At 34.4% G+C, this 17,269-nt stretch overlaps 1 protein-coding gene and 2 pseudogenes across 1 annotated transcript; 2 read left to right on the top strand and 1 right to left on the bottom strand.

The window, feature by feature from the left end:
* The first annotated feature begins 872 nt into the window (after positions 1 to 872).
* On the top strand, positions 873 to 4,958 carry LOC120147911 (annotated as a pseudogene).
* A 546-nt stretch (positions 4,959 to 5,504) lies between these two features.
* On the bottom strand, positions 5,505 to 9,665 carry LOC120148004 (DEAD-box ATP-dependent RNA helicase 15-like). The gene is made up of 12 exons (XM_039161204.1): positions 9,529 to 9,665; positions 9,278 to 9,399; positions 8,987 to 9,087; positions 8,511 to 8,683; positions 8,180 to 8,411; positions 7,958 to 8,076; positions 7,377 to 7,433; positions 7,107 to 7,291; positions 6,315 to 6,459; positions 6,133 to 6,216; positions 5,996 to 6,059; positions 5,505 to 5,760 (listed from the first exon to the last, which is right to left on the bottom strand). The coding sequence occupies exons 2-12, from the start codon at positions 9,391 to 9,393 to the stop codon at positions 5,750 to 5,752; spliced, it is 1,287 nt and encodes a 428-aa protein (XP_039017135.1). The 5' UTR covers positions 9,394 to 9,399; positions 9,529 to 9,665; the 3' UTR covers positions 5,505 to 5,749.
* Positions 9,666 to 10,225: 560 nt separating this feature from the next.
* Positions 10,226 to 10,791, top strand: LOC120147910 (annotated as a pseudogene).
* The last annotated feature ends 6,478 nt before the right edge of the window (positions 10,792 to 17,269 follow it).

The following is a 17,269-nucleotide window of genomic DNA, read 5'->3' as shown; positions in this document are numbered from 1 at the left end:
CTATTTTTTTAATTATACAAGTGTCTAATGTCACTAACGATAATATTTTAAGTGTTCGGAACATAACGACCGTTAAAAAACTCGTTAAGTGACATGTGTCGAGTTTAGATAATTTTAAAATTAAAAAAACTTAATAATATTTTTTAAAAAAAACCCAAAATTTTCAGAAATATTATAAAAACCCAAAACTTTAAAAAACATAATTTCAATCCTTATACCACGCCGGCTTCCACCCTTTGCTGCCATTGCCGTCCATTGCCGTCTGCCGACCATCAATCACTCGCCCGACCACTGACCCTACTGATCGGCCATTGACGATAAGCTGCCATTCACAAGCTGTCTCAAAAAGATTTTTTTTTAAATATGCTCCTCCTTTCACGAGCTCCTATGAGATCTGGGTGGAGATTGAAACACTCAACCTTGCGCAATGTTTTGGGGGTAGCCTCGTTATGCTAGCTTGTTAGCAAAGGGAGTAATATAGACAAGGGCAAACCAAATTTTTGGAATTTTAGGACTTTTTGTGATTATTTTAAATAATTTAAATTTTTAATTTTATTTTTATTCTAAATAAAATTTTTAAAATTATCAGAACATGATACTTGTCATTTAACGAAATGTTTTAATGGTCGTTACGTTCCGAACATCTAAAATGATAATTTTGTAATGTTAGGCACTTGAATGATTCAAAAAATAATTTAGATACCTATTTATGAAAAATGGTATAGTTTAGACACTTATTTTATAATTAAGCCAGATAGAGCATAACCCCAGTTTCGAATATTCTGAGAAAAAGAACTATCCCCACTTTTCCCTTACTTTTTCCGTCTTCTTTACGATACCATCGCTCACCATAATTTGTTGTATACATCAAGAAAAAGAGAAGGGTGTGTTTTTTAACTATGATCAGGTGAGTGGAGGAGCATGAAGTTTTGCAAGAGCTTAAGCATATTGATCGAAGAAGCTTAGCCTGATTGGAAGGATAAGTTTTCTTCGTACAAGGATTTGAAGAAAACAACTGAAGTTGATCTACCCCAAAGATGGCAACAACAAGCAAAAAAATAAAAGGCCCAGATTGGATTCGACGGACAGAAGAGATGGTGGGTTTAAGGAGGAGGAGAGCGAGGTTTCCAAGGAGGTGATGGATTTCGTTTTGTTGTTGGAAGAAGAGGTGGAGAAATTCAATGCATTTTCTGTTGAAAAAGAAGAGGATTATGTTATCAAATAGAGGGTAAGTTTTAAAAATTTTACACGCACAAGTTTCCATTTTTGAAGATTTAGTTATTATGGTATTAAATTGTTGTTCAACGAAAGTGTTGTCTTTTTTGTTGTTATGATGTTTATAGAGGATTATGTTGAAACATTTTGGTAAATTTAGTGATAGGTTTGTTGAAAATTTGAAGCTAGTGAAGTAAAAAAAAATGTATCTTTTCCCTCTTTTTCTTGTTACTATTTCCTTTGTTCTGAAGTCAGAGAGCTTTATTTGTAGAATCCTCTGTTGAATTGCATGTTTTAGTGTGAAAGAAGGATGAAAGACTTATCTGTTTTGGTACTTTGTTACTATTTCCTTTATTCTCAATTCATTGATGTTTTGGTGAATTCAGTGATGGGTTTGTTGAGTTTTTGAAGTTAGAAAATGAATCTTTCCCCTCTTTTTGTTTTGTTTTGTTACTATTTCCTTTATTCTCAATTCAGAGAGCTTTATTTGTAGAATTATTTGTGAACCGACTGTTTTAGTATGGAAAAAAGGATGAAAGACATTTCTTTCTTGGTACTTTGTGGGGGATTTAATGATGGGTTTAGTGTAATTTTGTAGCTTATGAAGTAAAAGATGAATCTTTTCCCTATTTCTTTTGTTTTGAATTCAGAGAGCTTCATTTGTAGAGCTCTCCGGTGAACTGCACGTTTTAGTGTAAAATGGGGTAAAAAGGCAAACCCTTTTTGATACTTTTAATGTTTGTTTTGAGTCTCTGATATTTTATGTCTCTCACAGGGGAGTTTATTGACGATATTGATTCTTTGAGGGTAGGCTATTTCGACAGGAGCTGTAGTATGTCTATTTTGCTTTTTCCTTGTGATTTGCAGGAGCTGCAAGATAGAGCGGAAGAGGCCAAAGAATCAGACGGGGAATTAATAGAGGTCGGGAGGGAGATAGTGGATTTTCATGGAAAGATGGTTCTGTTGGATACTATTATGACAAGTCTGGTGAAGTAGCAAGAAGTGGGAGAATCGGATTTAATAATTGGTGGAAGGATGGCCATCCAAAAACCAATAATGGGTACAAAATTGGATACTACACGTTATTTATTGAAAATATACCAGAGAAGATCCATTGGAAGAGGTTTAGATCTTTATTTTGCACCCACGATCGGGTAATTGATGCTTTCATTCCAAATAAAAAGAAATTCAAAAAGGGTTTGTATTAGGTTCATTCATTTTGCAACAATCGAAGAAGCAAAGAAAGCGATCTCAAAAATGAATGGATCTCATATTGACTGCAGTAAAATTAGTGTTTCTTTGGATAAATTCAAACCTCGACAGTCTTATTGGAGAAAGTCCTCGACAGCTGTTCATTGTAAGTCTGGGATTGATGTTGCTTCGAGGAATAATCACTGTGAAGTTGAAGGTGTGGTGGCCGAAGATAAACTTCACATATTGAGTAAATGTCTAGTGGGGTGGTGCAAGAACTTTATCAAAATCAGTAATCTTGCTAGTCAAATGCAAGCCAAAGGCCTCGCTGGTTTCTCGTTAATGAGAGCTGCTGGAAATGTAGTTCTAATGATTTTTGAAGATTCTGCTTCGTTGAGAAATGTAAAGAACGATAAAGCAGAAACTCTTGCAAATTGGTTTTCCAGAGTTGAAGCTTGGTCAGAGAGTCTGGTGGTGGAGTACCGTCGAGTGTGGTTAGTTTGCGAGGGGTTCATTTTCACGCTTGGAATTGGGATACTTTCAGAAACATTGCAGATAAGTGGGGTAAATTATTAGCAATCGATGAAAGCTGTCAGTTTCCATCATCTTTTGATCGGGAAAAAATTCAAATCCTCACAAAGGCTCATGTGAGAATTGATGAGTTGTTGGAGTTGAAGGTCGGTGCTAATTTCTTCAAAATCATGGTTCATGAAATTGAGCCTTCCTTTAAACCAAAATTTTGGGTCCCTGACGAAGTCGATAACTCATTAGATCTTGTTTCTTCAATTGGGGCTTCGCCAGACAATTCTCAATCAAGGTCGTCTGTGTACTCCTCATGTTTAAAATGCTCTGAAGAAGATGTTGACATTGAAGCAACCAACCTTGAAAATGTTTCATTACTAAAGTGTGCCAAAGATGTTGAGATTTTGAGTAAAAAACTATATTCAGGGTTTTATTCAACGGAGGCTTTGGATCATTCAGACATAAATTTTGTGAAGCACCTAATTGATAAATCAGTTGACTACTTTGATGGAATCAACCCCCATGCCTTGGAAGATGTTCTTATGATGGGTCTTCCCCCTTCTAATGGTACATCTAGGGACACAATACAACTACAGGAAGGTACTTCAGAAGTTCCCCCTCCCCCGGGAAACTAAGAAGAAATCGTGCGGTGAAGAAATACAAGCAAAAGAGATGAGTTATCAATAAAGTTGCAAGGACAGATTAATTGATGGTCCAGTTAGTGGAGTTCTATTCAGAGGCGGTTGATTTAGTTTTAATGGTTGCAGGTGTTGGTTTTCTTTTCTGTTATGTTCTTTTGCGTTGTTTTTTTCTTGTTGCTGGAGGTGTAACTTAGAAATAAGGTGGTTGTCTTTGGGATTTTGTGGTTGAGGATGTGATAGTTTTAGGTGATTCTTTTTTTTGTAATGGTATATATCCCGTATGAGGGTATTATGTGTTTTCATATGTATTGGGTGTTCTATTCAATAAACTATGTGGTACTCTTTTTTTCCTTCCAATGTTCGTTAACATACTTCTTAGTATGTGGACGAATATGGAGGGAGTTTTTAATGAGACCTATAACTTTTATCAAAAAAAAAGTTATTGAATGACTGAAAGCATGGCTAGAACTAACAAAAGTTCCGATCTTAATTGTGTCTCTTGTTCTTTACAAATTGTGAGAATCTTGTTTGTAGAATTGACAGTCTTCTCAGTAAGTAGCGGTATTCGTGCAATGCTAATGTTTGCTATGTGCAGTCTTTGATGGGTTATGTAGTCTAATAGAAGATATGATGTAAATTATGAACAGGTTACTTGAATCTTGAAAGTAGAAAGTTCTGTTTAAACGGTCCATTTGAAGTTCATAAAATTCAATTCGAATGAATATGTAGGTGTTGGTTCTTTTAGGTGATCTGGAAAATTTTGAACCTATGTGATGTGCACAGGACTAGTGAAGATAATAAAGAAATACAACAAGCAAAGCGGTGCCCTTGTTCGCTTGCCCTTCATTCAAAAGGTCTTGCAACAACTGCAGGACTCGTGAAGAAGTGTGAGATGGTGCTTGAACGTGTTTTCACCGTGAAAGGACCATTGGCTTCACCCGAAGCAACTGATGAGAAAGATTGTCAACCCAACACTTGTAGTAGTAGTAAAGAAAGTTTACTCGAAGTCCCAAAAGAACTTGTAGAAATCAAGGATATAGAGAACATGCATATGAAGCAAACGAATTACCCGTCCAACTCAGTTGGTAGAGCGCAAGACTCTTAACCTTGTGGTCGTGGGATCCGAGTCCTACGGTGGACAATTCATAATTCTGACTGTCTTCCACGGAAATTACTCTTAACCTGACATTAGGGGCAGTCTACTACCTTACCTCTCCATCGTCTCATTACAAATGGGAATAGGGTCATCTAATTGTATATGAAGCAAACATTGTGCCAGAGCTACAATTCTTGAAAGAGATCCGAAGTGGAAGCCCAACTGTGAGCATTTTCTCACTGCCACCTTTGCAAAATCACTTGAAAGAGATCGAAAGAAAATTTCCATGCTAGAGCACAGGCAGCCGAATAAGTTTCGACTTCTCTTTTTGTGTATTTAAACGCATACTGTTGCAAGATACTGACCAGGCACTGTATCCTAAATCCAATTTCTTATTGGAACTTGTATGACACATTTTCCTATAAGCTATTTTAAATACAAGAACATGTGGTTTTGACCTTAGCCACTACATAGTAATACTAGGTTGCTTGGCTTTAGGGTTGTACATCAAGAGTTCACTTGAATTGACCTAAGCTTGAATCTAGAAATGAACTTATTTTTTTTATCGCATAAGAAAATAACGACCCATTAGATAATGAAATGTATATAAACTAAAATGCAATGTCAAACGACCAAAAGAGATTTAACGGTGGTGTCGAAAATGAAATTTTTTAACAGACATGACTAAATTGACTTTCCATTAATGATAGGTTAAAAGCAAGAAAATTGAATAAAACCTACTCACTATTACCAATATATCTACATCTTTAGATAAGGATATGGCAAGAAAAAACACAAAATTAAACCCCTATAAAGCTTAAATGGCAGTAAAACCGAAAAAGCATATTAAGAAGGGAAGCTCCAAATCATATCTAATGACATGCAACTCTCTACAAATTGTGCCAAAAAATGTCCTCAAAAAGGATGTTTATCCCTACAAATTGATTGACATCAAGTCCCAAGTGAATTCTTAGAAAGGCTACAACACTCTTTAAACACCAGTCCCACATGCCCTCCAGCAGCTGCACAAATTTGATTCGTGGTTCTGGCTCATCTCTGATATCACGGACTGTAAATAACTTCATTACGATGGCACTACCAAAAAGAACAAAATTTCAATACATCAGAAATTTTGGTTACCAAATTGACAAAGCATGTCTTAGTGCCGGCATATCGATTAACAAAAGTGAACAGCAAAACAAACACCTATCACAAAGAGATTAAACCCTGCTGGAATCAAGCATTCTAATATAACGATTCCAATTATTTACGAGAATATAAATATTAAAGTTATACCAAAAGTAGATGGAAGGAGTAAAAAGAATCATACTGTAAGTGGATGTATCAATCTGCTCAGGAAGCTCCTTTATATCCACCTCGAACCTTTCCTGGACCTGCAGTGAATCCGACCAAATCGATTAGAGATTGACATTGGCAAAATAATTCTAGAAAGTTTTCAATCCAAACCTGATTGAGCACATCAGAATCTGAAGCAGATGAAACAAATGTAATTGCAAGACCCTTGGTACCAAACCTACCAGCCCTACCAACCTGCCAATAAACCAAGAAGCAACCGTAGTCAGTTTATGTGCAGAAAGAAGAAGCAAGACAAAAAAGCTTTTTCACTTCAAACATTAAACAGAACCTACCCTGTGCAAGTAGGTATCAGCAGAATCAGGCATGTCGTAGTTGATGACAATGTTAACACGTTCAATGTCAATTCCCCTTCCAACCAAATCTGTGGCCACTAGAATTCTTTTATGTCCCTCCTTGAAACTCTTGTACCGAGTCAACCTACAATTCATTGGTTATTATTAATACCATGGCCAAGATCAGATACTTCTATTACAAATATCAGCTAAAGAAATTTAGAGTAGCTAAAACCACATAATATTAACCACTGAACCTTACCCTACTGGAACAAAAAAAGAAACCCGAGCTTCTAAAAATGATCGAAAGTAAACAGTTTCCAGTAGGTAGATATAATACCAAAAAGCCAAAACCTTAAAATAAGAGAGCAAATTATGAGATTGTGGGGAAAATATTACCAAGTAAAACTACAAGTAAAGAAAAACATTATTTTCTCTTCATATATGTTCTCTTTCAAGAGGGTAAAATAGAATAAGAAAATAAAATAACCATATCGCATAGTCTAAGTCAACTAAATTATGTCATAATAAGATTCCAATTTTCCAAGTGCCCAAAACCACTACAACAATGAATGTGACAGAATACACAAAATAATCAACTGAACCATCATACTTGCTGCATTAAGAAAACATAGTAAAGAATGCCTCAAAAGCCTTTGATAGATGATATTTTTAAAATATAAAGACCTTTAAATCATTTACATTTAAAAATATAAAGTATCCTAAGCTTTTCTAAATTTTAAAACAAAAAGAATGATTTAAGAAAACGGATGATGCAATACAATTACAAACCTTTCTTCCTGGGACATGCCGGAGTGTATGCATATAGAAGGAAAATTGCACTCTACAAGTAACTTGTTCAACTCGGCAGCTCGGTTCACACTTTTGACAAAGATAACAACTTGGTTGAAGTCCAATGCATCAAGTAGGTCATTCAACTTGCGGTTTTTCTCCAGCTCACTCAGTTTGATGTAGTGCTGTCATTGGAACCATTTTGGTGATAGGGTCTTAAATATATTTAAAAAAATGTTAATGAGGATGAACTAGCTTCACGAAGCACACCTGCACAAGACCATGAAGTGTCAACTTGGCCTCGTCATCCACATAAATTTCCATTGGCTGAAAGAAACAAATGTCATAGCAAATCATATTAGGGAGCTTCCTCAAGCAAATGGAATCCAGTACGAAATGAATTATGGATGCACATAGCTTGAATTGGATCCTGGTCCATCTGACTTCCCTCCTTGCAGATTCATTACTTAGTCAAAGAAAGAAGTAATGTACTCCCTCAGAAACAAAGATCCTATCACAAGACCACACTGCACCCCAAACAAAAAAATACACAACACTTCTTATTACCCCAAGCCCACCCAGACCCCTAGCCTTAATTGAAAACAACTAAGAATTTTAGCCAAAGTAAAAACCAGATCACTACTTCAAAACCTATCACTTCACCACTAACCTTCCCCATCAAACTGCATAACCTATAAATGACTAGTTGAAGTCACCCCATCCAAGCGACACCAGTAACAAGCATATCGTGATGGACCCACCAGATTAGCATTTTACATAACTCTTCTTGAAAACTGGGAATGAATTAAAAAGATACTTTCTAAATTCTAGTATTGGCCATGGAATATTACATCTTGCATAAATTTTTTGCAAACTGGGCGAATTTCTTTGCTGAGTGTGGCAGAAAACATCATGACTTGCTTATCATGAGGGGTCATCTTGAATATCTCCTGCACATCTCTCCTCATGTCTGCGGGAGATAAATAGAATAAATACCACAGGGAATAGTATACGGAAAAGAATAATTTAATAACTTAACACATTTATCTAGCTTTGGGTGAAGAAAACCAAACCAAGTGATTCAAGCATCTTGTCACATTCGTCAAGAATGAAATGCCTCACATTCTTCAAAGAAAGGTCCTTGTCTCTTGTCAGAGCTAATATCCTTCCAGGTGTCCCGACAACAATGTGGGGGCATTCATTTTTCAGCAGATCTTTGTGTACTTTAATGTTGACCCCACCGTAGAAGACAGCAACCTTAATATCAGGTAAGGAAGTGCTGAACCTCTCATACTCATGACAAATCTACAAGGGGATAAATGACATATATCATATTTCAAGGATGAAAAAGGAAATTTGATAATCAGAAAGCTTCCAAAGAAAATACGCAGAACATGCACTAACCTGATAAGCTAACTCCCTTGTATGGCATAAAACAAGGGAAATAACTTGTCCTGGACATGGTTCAATCTGCTGTAATGATGACAGAACAAAAACTGCAGTCTTCCCCATCCCCGATTTAGCTTGACAAATGACATCCATACCCAATATAGCTTGGGGAATGCATTCGTGTTGCACTGATGAAGAACCAAAGAAAAGTGCATTGAAGGAATCCATGGTAAGTAAAATATAGCCTCCATGATCCTGTTAATTTAACTTTATGATAGTTGTATATTACCTGCAAAAGAAGTCCATCAAAAAATGTTTTGAACACATGCAAAAGAGACTATAAATCTAAATTGGACATTTTGAACAGAATTCCCTAGCATAAGAAAAATAACAAAACAGCCCAAGTGCACGCCATCAATGAAATTCTGGAACTATAAGTATGTCTAAACAAAGATATAAAAGGGAACAAAGGTAAAGAGTAGGAAATTTGCCTTCCGACGGGTGCTCAAATCCAGAGTCAACAATGGCCCGAAGAAGCTCTGGCTTCAAAAGGAAGTCTCTGAATCCTGAACTGTGAATCCCAACATAGCCCCTACAAAAGAGAAGAGAAGATATTTATTACTATCATATACAAAAGAAAAATAAAATCATTTGACACACAAGGTACAAATTTGACGCAATAAATACCTATTCTAACTAAAGCTTATTCGTTCTCCGAGGAAAACTAATATAATTTGAATAAGAAATGAAAAAAAGAGTAAAATAAAGAAATTCAAACTCACTTCTTGCCGGCCTCGCCGTTGACTTTAGAAGAAACGGAGTCGGGGGCTTTCTCTTCTTCCTCCTCGTAGTCGAGAAGCTCTTCCTCGTAAGCATCGTTGTCTCTGGGTTCTCCCATTTTTCCCTACAAAATCACAATCCAATAACAAATAATTAGGGTTTTAGCGAAGTAGTAGATCGAAGAGCTAATTAAAAACAAGGTTTTAATACAAACACAGATTTCAAATAGATATCATATATTTGGGAGGTTTACCTGAGAAATTAACTACAAGAGTAAGGAATTTGGGGTTTTAGGGTTAGGGTTCGAAGAGAGTCTGCAAAGGAGAAAGGTTAGCTCTTAAAAAGTACAGAATTATAGATTCGAAAACGGGAGAGAAAAAGGGTTCTCTCTTAGATAGGGTTCTTTTCTTATTATATTAAAGGTAAACTGTACCAGTCAACACTCAACTATTCAAGCAGCTAGCCGTTAATAGTTAACGGAAGTGATGATTTGGTCATCAATATTTATATATTATATCAATTTATTCTTAGATTAATTTAATAAATCAAATTCTCTAATCATATGAGGATACATGTCATCATTTAATTAGAGCACTTTTTATAATTTTAATTTATTTAATATAACAATTTTTTTCAACAAAATGATAACAAAGTGAAAATACTTTCAACAAATTGAAAAGGGAAGGATTCAAACCCTTGTCATGGCCACTAAAAGAGGAAAAGCAAGAAACATCACTGAGCCAAGCCTAGTCGTTAAATTATAGCTCATACTCATTGTTGTTCTTCATTTCCTTTCCCCTTTTCCCTTCGATCCTAAAACTTTTTCCCTTTTAAATCTTGAAGATCTCACAACAAAAATCAACACCAATTTCATTTCTTTTTTCTCTCAGGAAATAAAAAGGATTTTTTAAAAATTTAAAGGAAAACATGGTTCTAGAGAGTTTTAATGGTTGGCGACTGAAAAAAGTAATCATACTCGAAGCATTCATGCTTCTCAACAATCTTCTCTTTCAGACTACCCTCAGGTAGTTTTGCATACAATTCATTGTTTTTTCTTTGGGTGTTTTTTAGTTATGGAGATTTCATTTGAGCTTATTTTGAGTTTTTTGCTGGGTAGATGATTATGGAAGCCATTGAAGCGTTGAATGAGAATGAAAGGTCGAACATGGCATCAATCACGAAACACATCAAGTTGACTCACTCGGATCTCCCGGAGAATCACTGCACTCTCCTTTCCCACCACCTCAACCTGATGAAACAGAGCGGCGAACTCATAATGTAGAACAACAATTACATGAAACCCGACCCCAATGCCCCACCCAAGCGTGGATGTGGATGTCCACTGAAACCCAAGTCCCCCACGTGGTCGTTCTCTGAAGCCCAAGGGTTTATCAGCTCCCCCTAAGTCGAAACCCCCGTTAACACTGGAAGGCCACATGGACGTCCACTTAAGAAAGCTAAGACTACCGCAACCATCACTGCTCCTCCCCCGCCATCGGGTGTTAAGCTTTTTTGAAACCATGTTATTTAATAGGTTTTATAAAATCTTATGTAAGCATAATAACAAATGAAGGCTTGGCTCGGTGGTGTTGCTTGCTTTTCCTCGTTTAGGGCCAGGACAAGGGTTTGAATCCTCCACTTCTTTTTTTTGTTGAAAATTGTTTTTCCTTTAACCTGATGGTGACACGTGTTATCATCTGGTTGGATGAAAAATATTATATTAAATAAATTAAAATTATAAGAAAGTGCTCCAATTAAATGATGACATGTGTCCTCATATGATTAGAAAATTAAATTAGGACTAAATTAATAAAATGTATAAATATTGATGACCAAATGTGTAATTATACCAATTTTACTAACTACCACGTCATCACTTCCGTTAACTGTTAACGGCTAGTGGTTTGATTGAATACATTTAAATAGTTGAGTGATATAATTAACAAAAATTCAAAAATGGTGGTCAAAATGAAAATAGGTTATAGTTGGGTGGCCACTGGTACAATTTACCCTTATATAAAAAAGACCCTTAATTATTTTTTTTGATAAATAACCCCATGTCAGATTAATTAAAAAATAACCCCAAACAACCCACGTAGAATTATCTCGCATCCTATAAAACTTGTTTAATGGACCTCTCGTTTTATAAGGCGTAAAACTCATTAACATTTTCATATAAAATCATTTAATATTGGATAAAGACAATCATATATGCATAAATTTTGTTTTTTGTAAAACCCGAGATTTGATTTCACTTTTTACAAAATGCGAGGTATTTTACGTGGACAATTTAAGAGTTATTTTTCTAACTAATCTGACATGGATTATTTATAAGAAATAATAATTAAAGGAGTTTTTTAATATAATAACGCTGCTCTTTTCTGGAGTTCGATGGGTGATCGCAATTTATTCCCCGAAATACCCCTGATTCTTCTCATTATTTACCATCTTAACCGCTTTGTCCCCAGTTGGATTATGGGCTGCATGGTTATAACCCAAGCCCTATTTTGGGCAGTTTAATTTAAGTATTATCTTTTAATTATTTAATGAAATACTCACTTAAAAGATACTTTAAAAATTAGTACTCTTTTTTATTCAAGTAAACGTATCTTATGAGTGAGGGTGTGTAAAAATATTCGATCTGAATTATTTAATCCTTGTCTCCGATGATTCAATATGAATATTTGACTATTTGATCTGATTTTTTTTCAGATATTTCAGATCGAATATCTGATAAATGGATCGGATACGAATTAGAAAAATTTTAATTTCGAATTATCTAAAAATCCGAAAAAAGGTCTTTAGCCTTAGGCCCAATAGCTAAGACATTTTCAAGCCTTACGCTGTTATTATGGACCGTTAATTACAGTATTTTAAATTTAGTGCTCAAATATTATTTATAAACCCATCAACACTGCAGTGAAACGAAGGGTCCCCATAGAACAAATTACTTGTTCGAAATTTCATCTAAATTTAGACAGCAAACAAGAGAATCTTATCTGCTATAAGTTATTAATTTTAATAATATATCTATACTAGCTTATACCAACAGTAGTCCTCGCTCTCCTCAATCTCAAATACATGCATATACACATAATATCTGGATTTTCTAAGTTGAATTTTAAATTTAAACATAAAAGAGGAAGCTAAATTATATATTTCTCTTCATCTAAGTTAGATTTTTTAAACTTGAAAAACAAAATTAGATTTTTTAAGTGACACATTCGGATCAGATATTCGGATTTTCGATCCAAAAATTCGGATATTCTATTTTCCGAATCGTATTCGGATCACTATTTTAACTATCTGAAATTTCGGATACTCGAATTTTTAGATTAGAGTAAATCCAATATCCGAATTTACACACCCATACTTTTGAGGGATCTAAAGTGGTTTTAGTGGCCACATATATAAAAATGGCTTTTTCTATAAATAAAAAACTCCAGAAAAATTACGAGAGAACCGATCTGGGTTGGTCGAAACCTCCAATTGGTTGTGAAGACACTAGTTTTTTATTTCATTTGTTTTATTTATTATTATTATTGTTTTATTTATTATTATTTTAATATTATTATATTATATTATTATTAAATAAATAATTTATTATTATTACAGGCCCAATTACAATAATACCCAATACCCGGAGCCTAATTCTGGCCCAACCAGATAGCCCAACTAAAACCCTAAACCAATTTAGGGTTTTAGCTAGGGTTTCTAAACCCTAGCATTGCTGCCGCCGCCTCCAAGGTTCCAGAAGGCCAGCCGTCGCCTCTGCCAGGTGGTCCAACGTCTAGCTGCCGACACTCCAGTGCCACGCCACCTCGCCGCCAAAGCCTCTAGAAGCTCTGCTGCCATGACTCTGATCGTCCACATTGTCGCCTATGGTGAGTTACCACCATAGTTATGGTGACTCACCGAAAGCCTCCTAAGGGACCGGTCCGACAAAAGCCTCGGTGGTGGCTATAAAAGCCACCACACCTGCAAAATAAAAAATAGAGAGGAAGAACCGGAGAAAAACAGAAACGAGAGCAAGAACTACACCAACGATCCCAGACAACTACGGAAGAGAAGAAGACGAGAAGACTTACCACCGAGGAAGCTCCGCCGTTGTCAGAATCTCCACGCACACCGCCAATGAAAACGAAATACCGTGGGTATTTATGTAGATCTAGGTAATTTCGGGGCTGTTTAAGGGAAAAAAGAGTTCGGATTCGGCCAGGGAGGTTCAGAGCTTCATTTTGAGTATATTTTTAATTTTTCAGCCACCATGGGTGGTGGCCGGTGGTGGTGACCGACGTCGGAGCACGGCTGTCGGCAGGTGGTCTCTCTCTCTGTTTTAGAGAGAGGCGAGAGAATTAAAACTTCTCTCTCAGTTAGAGAGAGAAGAGAGAAAGAAGAAAATGAGAGACTGGCCCGAAGGGCCGGTCGTTTGGGTTCAAATACCCTCCACCAAACGACGTCGTTTTGGTGGAGGGGTATTTGTGTAAATTCATATATGGTTAAACCATACGCATAGTCACCAGAAGTTTATAAACTTCCATTTTAGCCACTAAAACCAATTTATATGTCTTTTAATTTGGTATTTTAATTTTATTTTATTTATATTTTCGTCACTAATTAGATATGTTTACATATATATTTAGAATTATTATTAATGTCCATATTACATTATTACTTAGAATTATAGTTCTAAGTTTTAATATTTTACATTTTAATCCTGATTAATAATTTAGGGTAAATATTATAATTAGTCCCTCAGATTTTAATATTTCAATACCTAATAATTAAATATAGGTTAAATCACACTGTTAGCACTCAAGTTTTATAATATTTCGAATTATGACTCTAGTTTTATAATTTTACATTTCATTAAAATTTCATTTTTGATTATTATTTTTTTATATTTTATATTTTAATACTATATTTTTAATTCCTTTTATTTTAATTATTATTTGCAATATTATTTTATTATTATTACTTTTTATTATTATTCTTATTATTTATATAAATAAATATATATATATAATAAATAATATTTGTTTATTCGTTAAAATCTTATATTTCATAAATTACTTTTAATAATCATATTTTAATATATATTTATTTATTTTTTAATATTAAGAAAGGGCAGTCTTAAAACAACTGGATGTCCATTTTCTGACATTTTTAAATAAATAAATATCCTATTTTTTAAATCATATATTAATTGTTTTAATTATTTATTTATTTTTTTAATATCGAAGAAAAGAGCTGTCTTAAGGTACCTAGAAGTCATTTTCTGATATTTCTAAATAAATAAATATTTTATTTATAAATATATATAAATTAATATTTTCCATAATTATAATTTTGAAATAATAGGATTATAAATTAAATATATTTTGAATTTTTAAATTTCTAATAATAGAGACAATTTATAATTAAAAAGTACCAATTTTGGGCGTTGTAGGGGTGCTAATCCTTCCCTAAACGTAACCGACCTCGAATCCCTTTTTATTATTAAAAAGAACGAATTTTTGGCTAAAACGTAGATCAGTTTATCTTTTAACTGATGTTTTCTTAAAAACTCTTTTAAAAGATAATTTTTAGTTATTCGACCTACCTGACCCAAAAGGCCGATGGCGACTCCAAAATTATTTTAAAAACCATTTATTCACATCACTTTTCCCACCGAGTAAAAATTTCGTGCCCGGACGAAAACCGGTTACGACAGCTTGGCGACTCCACTGGGGACCATGGTCAAGCTTTTAAAATCAAATATAAATTGTCACTATTATTAGAAATTTTAAAAATTCAAAAATATATTTAACTTTTAATTCTTTCTTTTCAAAATTTTTATATATACTTATTATTTTCATAATATTTATATGTATATTATTTTATTAATGTTTCATTTTATTTTTCAAGTATTTTATTTCATTATTTATCTGTCAGATGTTTGAACATTTATCCTCACACACAACACATGCATTGCATAAACATAAGCTCTATAATTGAGTTTGTCCCTTTTAAGTGCGAGTGAACGCGACGTCTTCGTGAGAATTTATTCTCCGTGTCAGACCTAGCAAGTAACTTTCGGGGTTCATATGCTCTATGTCTTCGTGAGAATTTATTCTCCGTGTCAGGTATAGAGAAATGTGTCCCCTCGAATTGAACTCGATCCGCTTAAACCTGTAATGGACTAGGATTGAGGGTTGACAGCCCAAAGGGGCATCAACAAGGACAATTTGAGTACCTTTACTTCTAGAACTGAAACCCTGCATATAATGAACCCTAGAAATTCTCCTGATCTAAGACAGTAATGAACCTCTAAGTATACACAAAGGAGAAATAAGCTTTAGCTTTTAATTTATTAATTTTCTCTCTGAATAAATGCATGCGAACTAGTAATCATACAGTTAGGTTAATTTTTCCAAACAAAGCATGGAACTAGAAAGCATGAGGTTAGGATTTATTATATAAATAATTTTTTTTCTTTCAATTAGTTGGTACTAACCATTTTATTATTTTCCCATGCATGTTATTTTTGCTCTAATTTGTTTATGTTGTTTTCTTTTGTTTGCATTGCATGATCATGACATAACCAAAAGGTGTTAACTGGAAAGACTGTTCATCAAATTGGAAAGAAATCATAAATGGACAAAAAGTTTTATGATCGAACAAAATATGACGCGACTAAGGAAATACATCCTGAAGAAACTGCGAGGATCGAGGGAAGTTCTGTACATAGAGAACCGGTTATATTAATACCAAAAGTATTACACAAGGATCCTACCAGATTGATACCAAAAGCAGTCTATGGTAAGAACATCAGTCAGGGCATTCAGAGTAGTGGAGGTTTTTATGAAGCTCAAGCATGTTATTTTAAGGACTTGAACGACCAAAACAAGAAATTAAGCACAGAAATGAAAACCATGCATGAAGATTTTCAGAAGATCAGTCAAACCTTTCAAAATGTTGGCCTAGGAAGTACCCCAGAAGAGTGGATCACAGGGGTCACCAAGCTGAAAAAGAACTTCAACATATATGAAGATCTTGTTCAAGAACTTCTTGGACAGAAAGGTTATCTTACAAGGGAAAATGAGCAACTCCAAGAAATGACACAGAAGATGAAAGAGAATGTCATGGAAGAAGTTGCAGTCCAGACAAGCAATATGGTTCTTAAATGATAGATTTAGCTGACTTTACAAGGAGATGAAGCAGATTGAAGACTCAATGGAAGCTAACTGGGCTTTGGAGAAGTTAGAAGTGAAAGATATCCCTATATGTAAAGTTTTGTTTGATGTATCGAAACTTTTGTGTTCAATAAAATCTGTTCTAAGATGATCACTCTTGAGTAAACACCTTTTCATACATGCATTTGCATTTTGCATTTTTCATTGTGCATTTATACTCTTATATTTGCTTTTATACTATACAATTTGCATTTTTATTATTACATTCATATATTTACATTTGCATTTACATTTGCATTTTTACGTTTGTATTTACATTTTTCATATTTCCATAATTACATTTTATTTCAAACTATTTTACATGTATTTAATCATGACAACGTGGAATAATTCGTGGAGAATTCCATGACAGAATCAAAGTGGAGTTAACTTGGTCTTCCTAAAGAAGGATAATAGCCATGAATGAGATTTTAGCAAGGGTTGGTAGAATTGAAAATTACAAGAGAAACTTATTAAGACTCAACAAGAAATGATTGATAATGCAAAAACGTTTCAGGATGATTCAAAAGAGCAAATGACCAAGCTGATGAACCTGATGAATGTTGTGATACATGGAGAGAAACCCTTAGAGGATCCTATTGTGAAAGATTTGAATAGGATTATGAATAATGTAGATGACACAATGGAAACAAATGACCAGAACTTTGCCAATGAATGTGGAAATTCGATAAATCTCCAAAAATTGGGTATGACCCCAGAAGATGAGACAAAGATCAAGTTGAAGAGAAAAATAGAAGAAATTTCAGTACCATTGAAGAA

The sequence above is a fragment of the Hibiscus syriacus genome, unplaced genomic scaffold (assembly GCF_006381635.1).
Source record: "Hibiscus syriacus cultivar Baekdansim isolate YM2019G1 unplaced genomic scaffold, ASM638163v2 tig00110945_pilon, whole genome shotgun sequence".
NCBI lineage: Eukaryota > Viridiplantae > Streptophyta > Magnoliopsida > Malvales > Malvaceae > Hibiscus > Hibiscus syriacus.
Note: the sequence above shows the minus strand (reverse complement) of the source record. Positions and strands in the feature narration are given on the sequence as shown.